The 15,517-nt window shown below is 43.9% G+C and overlaps 1 protein-coding gene across 3 annotated transcripts in view; it reads right to left on the minus strand.

The window, feature by feature from the left end:
- Positions 1–261: 261 nt before the first annotated feature.
- mphosph9 (M-phase phosphoprotein 9) overlaps positions 262–15,517 on the minus strand; it is an 18,131-nt gene continuing 2,875 nt past the window's right edge. For 2 of the 3 annotated variants that reach the window (XM_020585540.1, XM_020585541.1), the window contains exons 3-24: positions 15,314–15,461; positions 13,452–13,541; positions 12,869–13,362; positions 11,852–12,014; positions 11,620–11,692; positions 11,018–11,121; positions 10,423–10,524; positions 9,870–10,345; positions 9,282–9,431; positions 8,669–8,756; positions 8,022–8,237; positions 7,347–7,394; positions 7,151–7,215; positions 6,544–6,645; positions 5,859–6,074; positions 5,620–5,777; positions 4,483–4,791; positions 3,955–4,075; positions 2,310–2,401; positions 1,842–2,041; positions 1,307–1,375; positions 262–997 (exon numbers count right to left, since the gene is read on the minus strand). In XM_020585540.1, the coding sequence (XP_020441196.1) occupies positions 896–997; positions 1,307–1,375; positions 1,842–2,041; positions 2,310–2,401; positions 3,955–4,075; positions 4,483–4,791; positions 5,620–5,777; positions 5,859–6,074; positions 6,544–6,645; positions 7,151–7,215; positions 7,347–7,394; positions 8,022–8,237; positions 8,669–8,756; positions 9,282–9,431; positions 9,870–10,345; positions 10,423–10,524; positions 11,018–11,121; positions 11,620–11,692; positions 11,852–12,014; positions 12,869–13,362; positions 13,452–13,541; positions 15,314–15,461 (3,586 nt within the window). In that variant the 3' untranslated portion in view covers positions 262–895. The remainder of the gene's footprint in view (positions 998–1,306; positions 1,376–1,841; positions 2,042–2,309; positions 2,402–3,954; positions 4,076–4,482; positions 4,792–5,619; positions 5,778–5,858; positions 6,075–6,543; positions 6,646–7,150; positions 7,216–7,346; positions 7,395–8,021; positions 8,238–8,668; positions 8,757–9,281; positions 9,432–9,869; positions 10,346–10,422; positions 10,525–11,017; positions 11,122–11,619; positions 11,693–11,851; positions 12,015–12,868; positions 13,363–13,451; positions 13,542–15,313; positions 15,462–15,517) is intronic. The other variant, XM_020585542.1, reaches the window with a different exon arrangement.

Raw genomic sequence — 15,517 nt, forward strand, 5'->3', positions numbered from 1 at the left:
AGAACTCAGTTATCCATGCATGAGGTTCAGGCCCTGGGGGCTTAAATCTGCCTGTTATAAAGGCATAAAATTGAAGAATAATTCCAGTTATTAAAAAGCTTCATTTATTGTGCAACAACAATATTATAGTTCCAGTGAACTCATGTCATTAAACTGCATGACAAATGGAAGCAGTGCAAGAAACTTCATGCACAAGCAATACTCGCAGTGAAACAATCAACTGAGGATTTGACACTATGTGAAAATGTCTGCTGGTTTGGATTTTACTAGTGGCTGTAATCCGGAGGGTCCTGTCCTGTAGCAAGAAGGAAAACAGTGACAGGTAGACATGGAAGGTAAAAAAAGAAAAAAGGCAATTTGATTCAAGTAAACAAATGTTTCCTTCAAGTTCAACCATTTGGCCCAAAACAAATAGTAACTCCTACTTCTAAAAGATAAAGAAAACATGTAAAATGCACCAAAATCAAAATCTCTTAAGTATAAAAACATTCAATAAATACATTTTATGCCATGTCAAACGAAAAACATGTTTTTTCCCATAAACACCAGAACAAAAAAGGCAGTGATATGCCCCAGGTGGATGAATGACTCTGCTGGAAAGTCTCACATTTACACTGAAATACAGCTGATTTAAAAATCTACACCTGAATATGGCAAGTAAAACATATCATCTTAATATTTTTGAGTGACTAAAAAAGTAAATGACTTTACAAATCTGTATCTTACTAAAAATATACTCCAAATATTGCAGTATCTTTCAGACATATAAAAAATATCCCAGAGTAATAATACATATAAAAAGATGCTGTGGCATTACTGTACAGATGGGTTTGTGGCACAGAAGACAATCAGTGCTGTGTAGCATCTACAGTGTAATGTAAAAAGACAGACATTGCTATATGTTGGCAGAGGTGCGGAGGACATGGAATCTCTTCAGAGTCATGCGGATGTGTCCCAGCTCACGATTCAGTCTCTCCAGACGATTCTCTAAGGCCACCTGAGGACGACAGTGGAGCAGAAACTGAACTGGCACCTTCATTCCTAAATTACTTTTGGTTAGAATGTTATTTAGAATGTCATTTTTCAGCTTTTCAAATGGAAGACTTGCTGCTTTTTAGCCACACTAGTATTGTGCTCTGGACTGCGACGTTGGGCTGAGTCAGATTTTCAACTTACAACAATGTAAAACAGAAAAGCAGCAAATCTTCATATGTGAGAAGCTAGAACAGACCTCATTTAAAACCAAACAACATGGTGAAGTTACATAAGCACAATCAATATGTGAATGGATTTCCTGCTGCCTTACCTCATCTAACCTGGTCTGTAGACTGACTCTGCCTCCTGCTACAGGCATCCGGCTCAGGGCTGCCTCAATCTGTCCCAACACACACACATAAAGGGATAAAGGGTCACGATTTATGAACAAAGATAACTGAAACACCACTGGACTCATCAGATTAGTCAGGTGGGAAAGTGTGTGTGTGTGTGTGTGTGTGTGTGTGTGTGTGTGTGTGTGCTGTGCAAATGTGGAGGCAGACATCCCACATGACCAGGACTGGAGGAGGGGGTAGAAAGGCAGTGGTGGTTATGCACTTCCTAAAAATAGAAATCATTTAGCGATGGTATAAAAGCGATGAAGTCCTTGTTACATAAGAGGTCAGCTGGGGTTTAGAGTTGCTCTGCTGAGCCCTGTGTGTCACAGATAAATCTCAGTGTGTCACTACACACAGCCCCTTCAGTGCATTTCTCAGTTCATAAAAAAAACCTCCTGGTTGGCGAGTGCAAACAACGCTGTGTGATGTCATGAGCTGTGGGAGTGTGTGTCCAGATAAAACACTCACCTGCAGTTTCTCCTGTGTCAGCTCGTCAAACAGTTTCTCAGCCTCGGCCAGGGAGTGCAGTTTGTCCGGGAGAAGGGGGGCTGAGTCCTCACAGGCGTCCTGCTGGTCAGACCCAGTACAGGCCCCCTGCTCCTCCCAGCCCAGCTGGGAGCTTCCATCAGGCGGCTTCGCACTGTCACAGGACTCTAGCTGCCGATGGTCTGAGGGGAGAGGAAGACACACATGCAGACACTGACCATCACAGGACTCTTTGTTAGGTACACCCTGTGGTGTAACCCCCCCAATCTCCAACCAAACCGTCAATATTCAAGATGCATTCTGGGTAATACAGGTGCCAGGTTTTGTCTCTGGTTCAACTGCATCAAATTCGACCACCCGTCTATAGTAAAGTGTTACAGGACTGCGATGATACGTAAATTGGTGGAGTCAGAGAAGAACATGTAGGAGGCCAGCGCCTGAGCAGTTTACCATCTTCTCTTTCTGCTGACGTAAACTGGAGTCTCTTCCTGGAACTGCTGCTGTGGAACGAATGACGTCTCTGGTCAACGTGTCCATCAAACCTGGAGACGACACAAGGAACATGTGTAACACAGGACATCCTGTTTGTCCTTTGGGTTGGTTGGGAAAAATTCTGCAGTTCTCTCTCCGAAACTGACTCAGAGAGATGTGCAGAGCTGAGACTTTCTCTACACTACGTTTGAACAAGCTGTGAGTTCTGTGTGACCCACTTCACAATACTGTACCTGCTGAGGAAACAGCAGGCTGTCGCCTTGTGGTAAATGTCACCTAGGAGTTTTTACTCTTTAAAGCTGCAGCTGGAGAAAAAAAAAATCGGAGTTGTCCAAAGTGTCGACAGCCTTGACAAAAGAAGGAAAGGTGGCCATGCCACTGTCCTCACTTCTGCTCATGTTCTGCTCATGCTGTTACAAATCATGTGCTGCCTGATTGAACTTAGCATCTCTTTAGCTAGTGCTGTAGTTAATAGTTAACGGATGGCCTTCACACTGCAAAGACAAGAATCTACAGTGTCACTGGGACCAGCAGAGTGAAACACACAAGGCACTTTGGATAAAAGCAGTGACCAAATGAAACACTGTACGTGTCCATACAGCGGCCACCTGAACCCAGATTCATGTTCCTACTCTGTCACACTTGTCTCCTCGACAGTAGAACCTTAATGTAGCGGACACTCATGTGCTGCATGTCGCTGTGACATATACCACAACTGTCATTTCCAAACACAACCTACATGCTCAATTCCATGATTTCTGTTTCTATTTTTTGCAGCAGACTTTTGTAATTCTGATGGTAATAAAACCGTACACATGGTTTTAATCCAGGACCTGTGTCACTAAGTGAGACTAGTGGGTTATCCAGCCACCTTCAGGCTTAACTCAGGTTTTCTGCATCACAAAGCTGGCTCACCTTTGACTCCAGCTGCTCCTGAGCAGGGTCCTGAACCACAACACAAGTTCAACTTGGTTCAGCGTTATTCCCACTCTTATTTATAGCCCTACTGTTATTTATGAGATCCTACTACCTCTGCCAAAGAGGTTATGTTTTTGCTGGTGTTTGTTTGTTTGCTGGATTGTTCACAGCATAACTCAAAACGTTATGAATGGGTTTGGCTGAAATGTTTTGGAGAAATAGGGTCTGGCAACAGTTCATCAGATTTTGGCACAGATCATCATTCGAACACAGAAATTGTTTAAAGTGTTCCTGCTTTTGCTTTTCGCTCCACACACAATGCCTTGAATGCTTGGACAGAAACTGCATAACATCCCCACACAGCAAAGTCTGATCTGGATCCCAGTAATAATCCAGATCTGCTGATCCAGAATGTTCATTTACAGGACTCAGAAAACTGGCTGCTGTGAGACAACAAGTGAAGGTACAGATCAAACTCTAGCTGAAACTCTGCCGACTCAGTCTCACCAGATTTGATGTAGCCTCAAACATTACTGAGCTACATCCTTAAGAAAACCCAGAGTTAACTGACCCAGATGATAAGCAGCTTTGTGATGCTGCTTATTTAAGGGTCCCCAATAGTCGGTGAAACGCTTCATGATAAAAGAACGACGCTTTGTTTGCGATGAGAAGCTGTGTTCCTTACCTCTTGAGCAGGTGTTCCTCTCTCGGCATCATGTGCCCGAAGGCGGTGGAGTAGTTCTCAGTGGGGCAGCGTTTAGGGCTGGACTTGGCGGACAGGGGTGTGAGTAAAGTTTCTCTCTTTGCTGGATGACAGAGAACAGCACGCTGTCAGTTCAAGCCTTAAAACCCCAACACAATATTAATTAAAAACTCAATTCTCCAGAGAGTTTTAGTGACCCAAAAAACTTCTCTTGAAAAGCCTGAAGTATAAATAACAAAATTAGCAGTAGTATTAGTAGCAGCAGATAGTCAAAGTGCACTTTATAAGAAAAGGTTAAGAACTGTAAATGCTATACACCTACATGTACTTTCTCGATCTTTTACAAAATGCTTCGTCTAACCAAAGATAAAAGGGACAAAAAGAGAAGTGGCAGCATGTTTGCAGATGTGAAGACAAGACATACAATTTTTATCTGTCCGTAACTAACTAATCGACAAAAGCAAAAAAGCTGTGTTTACATACAGTACATAGAGAACGACAGGTACAAACTTTGAGGCGGGGTGAGTGTGCAGGCCTGGGAGTACATACTGGGTGTGGCTGTGGGTATGTTTCGATGTGCTGGAGGAGGCAGTGAGGCGGACCTGTGACCCTCTGGAGACAGACTCCTCTGAGCCCTCAGCAGAGCTGCAGCACTTCCAGCTCCTCTGTGGCTCTTTGTTCCCACTCCTCGCTCGTTTCCGGCCTCGACTCCTCCAGGTGAAACCACCTCCCTGTCCGCCTGGAGCCTGACTCGCTCCTGAATCGGCTTTTTGTGTCTCATCTCCACAAAACCCACTGTGGTCCTCTGACTACCAACCCCTGTGGAGACACCACGCGGACATGATTCAAAAACACACGTTACATACACACTGGACTATGAACCACACAGAGATACTATTAGGGTGTCTGATCTGTCTATAATGAATTAACAGAAAAATGCAGAACTGCTCATTAATCAATCAGTCAATCAGTCAATCAACAGGAAATGAATCCTGCCTAAAAACATTCAAGTTCCATGTTGTCAGTTGTGAGGATATGCAGATTTTCTTTGCCTTATGTGACAGTAAAATGTTTTTTTATTTAGGTCTGGACCTTTTGTTGGACAAAAAGGGTGGTGACATTTTATTGTTATTCTGACATGATGTTTTTCAACTTTTAAAAACATTCTAGCTATTTTTCATGACATAAAGCGTTGGTGACATGAACATGTAACATCCACCTTTACTCAGCACAGCTAGCCACTCTGTAAATAAGCTGTTTCTTTTTAACAGTAACTATTTCTGCCTTGACACTAAAGACCACCTCAGACCACTATGAGCGTGTAGAAAACTGCCCTGACTGGGAACCAGTGGCTTCACAGCAGCCAGAGATCACATACTGCTCTGTAAAACTGACTGCAGCCATTGTTCCCTTCTTTTCCTGCTGCTGTTGCAACAACTTCTCAGTCTCCTCCTTCTCCACGACATCTGGCCTGTGCCCTCTCCTCTAGACTTTCAACAGTCAAGTTTATCCACATTTATGTATCTTGTTTTTTACGAGATGCTTTTCATGTTATAACTAGATATTCACAAAGATAGATATGAGTTTTAAATGTGAATGTTGGTCAGGACTCGTGAGTGTGAGTCATACTGTAGGTGCTGTTCTTACAGGGGGCCCGGCTCTCTGTGGCTCGGGTCTCCTCCAGCTCGATCAGCGCTCTCATCATGGGCGTCAGGGCACAGGATCCCTCCCTCCACCCGGTCTCTTTCTCCGCCGGGCGTCTGGTCTGAGCCAGAGACTGCTCACACTCTGGAGGAGACGCACATCTGCCGGACAGAAGATGAGTAATTCCGTGAAAATCTTCACTAACTCTGGCTGAGGAAATACCCACAATGATAGAAATCTACCTCCAGCTGCCACCAGCTGAGCCCGTGTCTACAGAGCTTCCACTTCCTGATGACGGTGACTTCTTGTGGATACTTGCTTGGTTAGCTGGAGGGAATGGTGATTTTCTGCCGCTGTGGAACTGCTGAGATAGAAGAGCAGGGGGTTTCCTACAGGTGACGTTTGGCTCCGTCTGGCATTTACTGGGTGACAGCAGCAGGTCAGGATGGTGGAAGAAACTGTGGATGTGTTAAGAAGCATTTCAATATTTGACAGGCGCCAGTTGTCAAAAACATACAGCAGGCACAAATGTAACGGCAACAAAATCTAATATCCTAATAACCAGACTGTTAAGAGAAACAAACAGTATATTTAAAGCAGCTGGGTGCAGAAGTTCTGTGATTTGCACACAGTAATCAGCATAGCATACTGCTGAAAACCTGGCAAATGTGCTTTCCACCGCCATGGAACACTGGGGACTTAAAAGTAAAGTCAGAGTATGCATAGAAGACAATGCTAGCAGTGTGCTGCTAGCCAACACCAAGCAGGACTCTAAAGCAAGGGTTAGGGTTAGGGTTAGTTAGGGTCTTTGAATAATTGCCAATAGTGCCCAGTGAATATTGAATAGCATTTTAGCTTGAAATTAACCAGCACGCAACACTCCTGAAGGATATGCAGGTACCCCGCTGTAAGTGTGTAGGTGCTTACCCAACCCCAGAAGGTTGTGTGTTATTGTGAGAAGCGTAACGGGCCCTGGCCTGGTTCTCGTGCTCCAGCTGCTTCACCTGAGACTCCAGCTTGGAGATGACCCTGAGGGGACAGATCACAGCATTTCAGGACAGTGAGACACACGATCAAGCTGATTGTTATTTCTTCCTTAGCACAGTAGTTGGCTCTTGGTGCACGAGTGGGCGATGGCACTGCTAGGAACAGTGGTGAGTTAAAAAAAAAAGCTATCAGGGAAGAAGACTGCAGAGCAAACACACCAATCACAGATGCATGTTTACTGAGAAAAGGAGCAAATGCAAACAGTGATCTTGAGATGTTAAGAAATGATACAAGGACATTTAAATAAAATCCAGTGGTTAATCAAAGTATTGTAATCTGTTTACATATGTTTCCTGGCTCCAGCTTTGCATTTCTTGTACACACATCAGAGGGGTAGCAACCTTTCCTAAACTTCTGCAACAGCCTCACTTCCCAAACTGTCCAACATTCCCTGAGACTTTATAATCACCTGAACTGACAGAAAATAGAACTTCTAAAATAGTACACAAGCCTATCTGCCTGACAGTGTTGAGTAACACCCACTCACCTCTTCAGCTCAGATATCTGATCACTGGCCTCAACCAGCTTGTTCTCTGTGGACACAAGGTTGTTCTGCAGATACAAACATGTTGAAAATGGCATGAGGCTGAATGAAGATATGACATGAAGAGAACTGATCCTGTCACAGTGATAATCAAACTAAATACAGTATGTACAGTAAGTCACAGTGAGAGAAACATTACCTTCACTCCCTCGTGCTCCTTCACCAAAGAGTCATATTCTCTGAGCAGCTGAGGAAACAAAACAACAGAGACCAACATCAGTGCTGGCAGACAGATATGTAAAATGGAACAGGGATGCACCAGTCCATCCAGCTTTGTCTCTCCTGATACAAGACCTAAACTCAGGGTATCCACTAATACAGAGCAGCAGTTTCTTGCACTGGGATCATTGCTGTGCAACTTAACATGAGGCTGTAAGTGTTACACATCACTTCTTGACCAACACAGCTCTGCTGCTGCGATAGTGTGGATCAGTCACAGTGGTCTAATATCTGATTTGACTAATAAGATCAATATCTGAGCAGATTGCTCAATTACTGCATCCCTATATGATAAAGATTCTGCACAGTTGCAAGATAAAGAAGATGCATTTCACAGTGCCATGACTCCAGAGCGTGCAAACACACGGATGCTAATACAGGCGCTAAATATAATCACACATTATGGAGCAACCACTCTGTAGAGCACATCAGAGATACATCAGGTCTGCTTGGGAAAAAGATTTCAAACAAAAAACAAAAGGACAACAGCAACAAGGTTCCAGTGAAGGAGGGCCCTTTAGACATTAAGGATATAAACTTCTGGAGGAACTCATGATATCCTTATCACATCATGTTCTTTCCCACTTGGACTCACATCCTGCAGCATCTTGTGCTCTCTCTCCCTCCTGGCCTCTTTCTCATCCGCCTCCCTGCAGGCTCTCTGTGCAGCGTCCTCCAGCTGCCGTATGTGGCTCTTCAAACGAGCTGACAGGGCATCTTTCTCTTTGGCCGAGCGTTTGCTTTCTTCTAGTCGCTGCTGCATGGACTTCACAGTAGCGCCCGCTACAGCGTACCGCTCCGGCCAGTCTGCCTGTCAGCGAAACGTGACGTCACAATTACTAAATGCATGTACTTAACACACTGCCGACATTAAAAGGTGACAAGTGCCTACGGCCTCATGACACCATTAGAACCACACTAATTAATCAGTTAATTGATTTGTTAATTTCCATTTTCATAATCAATGAATTATTTCACAATATCAAACATTTGCTGGCCCCAACTTCTCAACCTGAGGGTTTCATACTTTTTGTCACTATAGGAACTTATAACATTTATTATTTTCTTAAATGTAATAAATAAAATAATGAATCGATTAATCAACCTCTGGGTTTCAGCCATTTTCTGGTAAATAATATTTTAAACAACCATATGCTGTCATCAGTACATACACACAAACGTAACATAGATGCTGTTTGCTAATTTAACCACTAATTATAACAAAGTAAAAATAAGTGATACCAGTTTTTCCCCCAGCGAGCGGTTTGTTGCCTCCAGTTCTTGAATGCGTCTGGTGGCCTCAACTAGAGCTTCTTCTAGATGTTTGCACCTGTGGATAAAAAAAAATCATAATGGAACAGAGTTAAAAAATTAAACAAAATGAATCCAAACAGAAGTGTAATGTCTGCAGGGGAAACGTGGGGTCCTTCCTACACAGCCTCATTCATGTGCTGATTATCACTGGTATCGAAAACCTGTCTGATGTAGTATTTTACTTGATTTTCATCCCTATTTCCCTCTTAACATATGTGAAATCCTTTTGGGACACTGCACTAATGCATCATGATAAATGGATTTACCTACTTTATGTGATGACTGTTAATTCACTGAAAAATGTCAATATAGTCTGTGAAAGTTAATTCTGGACCATAAACAACTTTATAGCTGTTTTGGCCACATTCCACAGCCTCAACTAACTATAAACATTTTTCTTCTGTATTGTATAGTTTTCTTTAATTTTCTTACTATCCTGGGGTGGAGGAGTACAAAGGGATTAAAAGCAATAAGAATGAAGATATAAACATTATATAAAACTAGATATGGTATAAGTAGATAATAAGTAGTACATGCAAACCTCTCTGTGAGGGCCTGGTTGCTCTTTTCTAAATCCTGAGGCAGATCTCTGAGTTTGAGTCTGTCTCGCAGGATCTGGATCTCAGACTCGTAATATGCTTTCAGATCAGCCACGTGTCGAGAGTATTTCTCTCTCAGGTTCTGCCTTAGTCTGAGACAAAAAAGAGGAGGAGAAGGTGAATGAAACTGCTTAAAGGAGATGACTGAGGTACCTCACCACTGCCATGCATACAAGACAGACCAACAAGGACCAAAATATGGACTAGTTTCAAATCCAACCAAGTACATGGCTGGATGACTCCCAGTTAAGTGCTCACACTGAGACTGGTATCATAATATTCTGATGGCAGGATTTCAGTATCCTGGAACATAACCTGCTCTGTTGCTTTTCCTCAGGTTTCTTTCATTCCTCCCTGTTAAAGGGACTTGCTCCTTATTCAAATCAAAGATAGAGAATTGGTACATTGTTCATATTATAAAGCCCTTTGAGGAAAACTGGTCATCAGCGATTTTCGATAAAGTAATTAAAACAGACCACTAGTTAAGCAGCTACCTGTTGTATGGATAAATACTGCAGATATGTACTCACAGAGAGAGGACAACAGGATCCTCTAGTGATGAAGCTCTATCCACGTGTGGGCTGACTGCATGCCGCAGAGTGGCACCAGAGCCTGGAGATGGCTTCAGGGTGCTGGTGTGGGTATGACTGCCCTCCTCTTCACTGGCTAAGGGGGCACTGGCTCTATGCTGCTGGTTGGTTGTGTGGGACGCCTGGGTCCTATCCTGGGAGGTAGACAGGACTGCCTGGGATGTGTTTCCCCATGTGCTTTGCACCTTGGAGGGGGAAGGCCCGGCAGCTGAGACACTGGAGGTGTCAGAGATACAGTCTGTATCTCCAGGGTTGGGACTGCACTCCACCATGCTGTCAGGGGTTACAGGGGTCTCGACTCTTTGGTGGAGGAGGGGCTGAGTGACCAACGAGGGGCTGCTGAAGTGAGAGGGTGAAGTGAAGCCAGAGGTACGATCTGACTGCTGTGTGTTCGCTGCTGGGTCCAAGGTCAACACCTGAAGCACAGAGAGGGAGAGTTTGGGTTAGAGGCTTCAGCCAGGGACTAAACTGCTATGTGAGTTATGTGACCTACCTGTGGTGATGAAGGGCTGGACATAGCAGAGCCTTCCCATTCTGTTCTTTGCCGGTTCTGATAGATCTCTCTGAGAGACAGCTGAGGCTCCTGAGACGGAGTCTACATGAAACAGAGATGAGACCTCAGACCAGCAGCTAAATGCAGGTGCATTCTGAAAGTTATCAGTTAATCTCCCCTGCCACAAACCTATGCAGGAGGCAGAAAATGAGATCTGGGCCTGTATTTATTAGGCATCTCAGAATCACTCCCAGGAACTGCAGTGAAAGTTAACCAACGATGTAAAACACTCCAAGGTCACAGGAGGACAGTATTTTCAACAGGCTTACTGTCATCATTCCCAAAATATCTCTGCCTGAATGCAACCTCCTGGAAGCTCCTATCAGATTAAGAGTGACACCTTCTGGACCTCAACTAAATATTGTCAAAGATAGGAGCGAGTTGATAAAATGGACAGGATAAACAAAACCACAGCTTCAGTGGTTAGCTTCATGCCTTGGTAACATGTTTAGTCACATCCACTATTAACAAGGACTCACAGTACTTCATCAGGCAAGACGCACGTGTCACTGTGAACTGTACTATTGTTACTTACAAGACTCATGGAAGCCTCTTGCAGAAGGTGGTAAGCGCCTCTGTCAAAGCTGTCCGGTAGGGAATGGTACAGGTCACTCTCATTCAGCCGCCAATACGTGAGGCCTGTGGCCAAGAGAAGAAAGCACAGATTGATGATTTTCTATGGGACATAACATATTGTTATTGTCTCAGAGAGTTGTGCACGGCAATGGTCTCAGGAAACACCCAGCTAGTCAGTGAAGACCCCCATTGTATCTTTTCATGCATCTAATCCTTTAAAACTGATGTGGTGGCATACAACAGACACAAAGCATATCTAGCAATCTGGAGGTGATCTAGCACATCACAATTCAGAAAATAATTGTGCATTCCCCGGTAATAAAAGTCCTAGCTGGTACAACAGTGCCACCTGTCACCTGTGGTAACTCCAACAAGGCTCTATCTTTCATAAAAAACTGTAATATCCTGTATTTTGCATTTTATCAGTCATACTTCTGCCAGGCTGTAAACCTCAGTGGAATCTCCTGGGTTACATAAAGGAAACATAGAATGCTGTCAGTGACCACTTTGCACTGCTCAAGCCTTGTTGTTCTGTGTTTGTCTGAGTCAGTGAACTGTTACCTGATGCCTCAGACATCAGACTGTCAGTCCTCCTCAGGGGAAAGGAGCTGGACGACGGCCCAGCTGGTCGATGCTGAAACCCAGCAGAGGTAAGTGGATTAGACTCGGCAGCGGGAATGTAACCAAAACAGCCACAACAAACAAAATCACTGCAGAATTACTCTTTATTTATTATCCCTGCAAACTCTGGTCTGTCGTAAAGGCGCAGCTGTGAGCGGGTGGTGAGTTGTACCTGGTCCTGGGAGTCTGTGCTCTCTGGGGGGCTCTGTCTGTGGGATTCCCTGGGACTGTGTGGCTGCTCCTGGTACTCAAGGGTTTGTGATGAAACTGGTCCTTTGCTCTTCTTGGGCTTGAGTTTCTGCCTCTGGGCCCAAGAGGTCAAAAGCTGGCCGGTGCTGCCAACAGAACAGGTCACAGTAAGTTCAAGCACAATTCCAAAACAAACCAAGCTGACTGCATCTTGGCAGGGTTTCTGCGGGGTTCATTAAGTTAGACATTTTTTTATACCAAATAGAATGCAGTTTATATCCAGTTTCATGGTCATCCCAGAAATCGTATATCAGCAAAAAACAGGCATAGAATTATTTACCAGTATCTCTGCAGTATATAATAATACTTCCTAATAATATACAGTAATCAAAGCAGCTATAATAGGTATCACTATAATGATGATGTATCAAATGACAATATAAAAGCAATGTGACAGTGTGAATGGGGTCACCCACAGTGATGAGCCTACAGATGTGCAGCGCCGCTCAGCTGTAAGGAGCTTTATAGTGTGTTGGACAAAATGTTTTTGCACATTTAATCATTCAACATGATTTGGACCTGGATAATTAAAAACTAGACAGATGAAGCGAACACATTAGCCAATCAAAAAAGCGCACATATGAACGAGGTCAGTCTGTATCTAAGTGTCAGCCCTGTGATAGACTGACCAAGGTGGATCCCCCTTTCACCCTATGTCAGCTGGATTGACTCCAGCCCCCCCGTGACCCTACCCAGGAATAAGCGTTATAGATAATGGATGGATGCATGTACGGATGAGGTCATGTCAGAGCTCTGGAACAATACACTGAAATGATACTGGGAATCTTCCAGACAGTTTTTGCTAAAATCAGATACAAAAACATTTTATAGCTTTTTTTTTTTTTTGAGGAAACAGAAATTTGTGCTTTTAAAGACGTTTTGAGATCTGCGGATCTCCTGTGTCAAGGCGTTTGTGGTTAGTTGTGTTTAACTGACACACCCAGAGGTTTTCTGCTGGTAGATGAATGGGTTTTCTTCCTCCTCTCCAAGATTCCTCTCACTGGCAAAATCCTGCTGGCACCCAATCGCAACTGTATCTGTGTCTTCCTGGATGTTAGAGAACCAGTGATGCTTCCCCCTCTCTTTACCACCTTCCTCATCTTCCCTCAGAGACCCGGCAGGTTCCAGACCTGTTTCCCAAGCAGACAGAGTCCCGTAGCCGCTGCTGAGCACTGTAGTCGCCTGCTCCTCCCCCTGGTTGGCCTCTAATCTGAGGAGCGGAGGTGAAGGAGAACTAAAAGGGGTATGAGCTGGGGCCGCCAGGCTGTCATTGTCACTGGGCACATGTTTGTTGACTGTGCAGCCACTGGAGATGAGGGGGGATGTGTTATTGGTAGTTTTGGTCACAGACATTGGAGAGAACTCTGTGTGTGGCTGGATGCCAGTCTGGCGATTCTGGAGATGAACCAGGGCCTTAATCTCATCCTGAATCAACTAGGAAAAAAACACTTAATTATTTTACAGGATAACCAATTATTTTAACCCAGCTTATAATGATAAGACCTGACTGAATGCAGGTGTACCTGTATTTGGCACTGGTATTGTTCTTGCTGAGCGAGGATTTGCTCTTGGTATTGCTTCTCAACCAGCTGAAACAGATGCAGCCATCGGCCCTGTAGTGGGAAAAAACAAATACATGTCTTGTACCTTCACTGCTCACAGCAAAATCCGCAAGGGTCATTTTCATCAGACATCTGACATTCTTTGTTTTCTTGCGACCTGACCTGTCATCTTTATACTGCAGAAGCAAAGGCATCACTTCTACTAATCCTAAACTAATGAATAAATGACCATATCACCTACAGTACAGGCCAAAAGAGAGCAGCTGCTCTAGTGAGTCAGTATGTTCACATGCAAACAAGGCAACAGGTTATTCAGAGAAATCAGTTTACGCTGGTAATCAGAAAACATGTCTGTAGAACATGCACGGTAGAAACCTGCTCACTATAAATCTGTGCATACATGCAACGAGGTATCTCCCCTAGACCTGTACGTCTTCACGTAATTTGGATGTTGGACCTTTGCTGTGCAGAATGATGTATGTGCAGAGTCTGACACTAGAAGACAACTTCCAAGGTCATCTGCTGAAGGGTAGCATTTCTCACCAGGTTTTTATGACATCAGAAATACACAAGTGTGATGTGGAGACTTGAAGCCTCCAGTGCACAAACACTGAATATAGATTTATAGTGATTTATAGCAGAAAACATCCTTGAAATGAACTATATTTGTGTAACTAATTCCAGATTTTTAAGAGAGGCAAAAGAAACAGATGTGAGATTTTGTGTGTTTGTATGTTGGAGGACTGACGGTGCAGGGAGAGGACAAACCTTGAAGTTAGCATTCTGACACATTTGCTGTCTAATAGAAGTCTATTAGACAGCAAATGTGTCAGAACTTTATAGTCAAATGTTCAGTGGCATAAACCAACCTGTTTAGAGAGAGAATTACTTACAATTCAAGGGTTTATCATCATGTCTAATGATACTGACTTTCATGCTACCACTCACAGCAACATTTGTCACACACATGCTACCTTGAAAAAAGTTGATTAGAAACTTGGTTAAAGCCAATTTATACTTTCCGCACCCCAGTGCCACAAGAGTCCATGTGATGTGAAGTTCATCCGCAGCCCATATCCACGAGGGTCCACGGTGACTATCTGTGTGCAGCCCAACATGGTGAACACGTCCATGTGCAGACAGGCAACACAATATGAACTGAACTATGCTCCCTATTCTGCTTATGCAGAAGAAATCATCTTTTTCAAGGAGAAATTGAACCAGGAGATCAGGTTTCTCTGCCTGATGAGGGCAACCGGGTTTATGTGATGCTTAAGATGCAGGAAACTGACAGTGACCTGTTAGTTAAGTGTCAGTGCACTGAGTAAGTGAGTATGTGACAATGTGCATTGAAATTCTTTAACTGAATTTGTCTGCTTACTGCTTGTGTACACGTATGCAGGTGTGTACTTATGAGAAGGTGAGGGAAGCTTCCATCAGAGAGAGAGAGAAGAGACACACTGTACATAGCCCGATGAACTACGCAGCAATGTGTGTTTGTTCAGCAGCATGTCCCTGTCGTCTGTTCCCTGCAGTCATATTGTGTGTCTGAAAAGATCAGCAGCAGTGAGGCACCGTGTGGGTTGTTGGGGTCTGTGTATGTACATATGCAACTGAGTGTCTGTGTCTGTGCTGCTGTCACGTGTGATCTGCACAAAAAAATAATAGTGACAGCTCAGGAAAGAGGCAGCAGTGCACAAGAACAACTGTCACAGCAGTGAAGCCCAACTTCACTTTCAGTGTCATCACTGTGCACTTATCACAATCTCATTTGCATATTCAACAATAACTGTTGTGTTTCGGGCTCTGTGACAGTTTCCCACCTCACAGTCTTTCCAGATCTCTGGGTCTGTCCCTCCACTGCTCTGGATCTCCTGCACCAAGGCCCTGAGGGTCTCAAGGGAGCTTGGGTTGATGAATGGGAGGTTCTTCCCTTGTTCAAATGCTTCATCTGTGCTTAGACACAGACTCCTATGATAGAATTATACAATATTAAATCACATACTGTAATGAACGATCATGAAATA

The sequence above is a fragment of the Monopterus albus genome, unplaced genomic scaffold (assembly GCF_001952655.1).
Source record: "Monopterus albus unplaced genomic scaffold, M_albus_1.0 scaffold369.1, whole genome shotgun sequence".
NCBI lineage: Eukaryota > Metazoa > Chordata > Actinopteri > Synbranchiformes > Synbranchidae > Monopterus > Monopterus albus.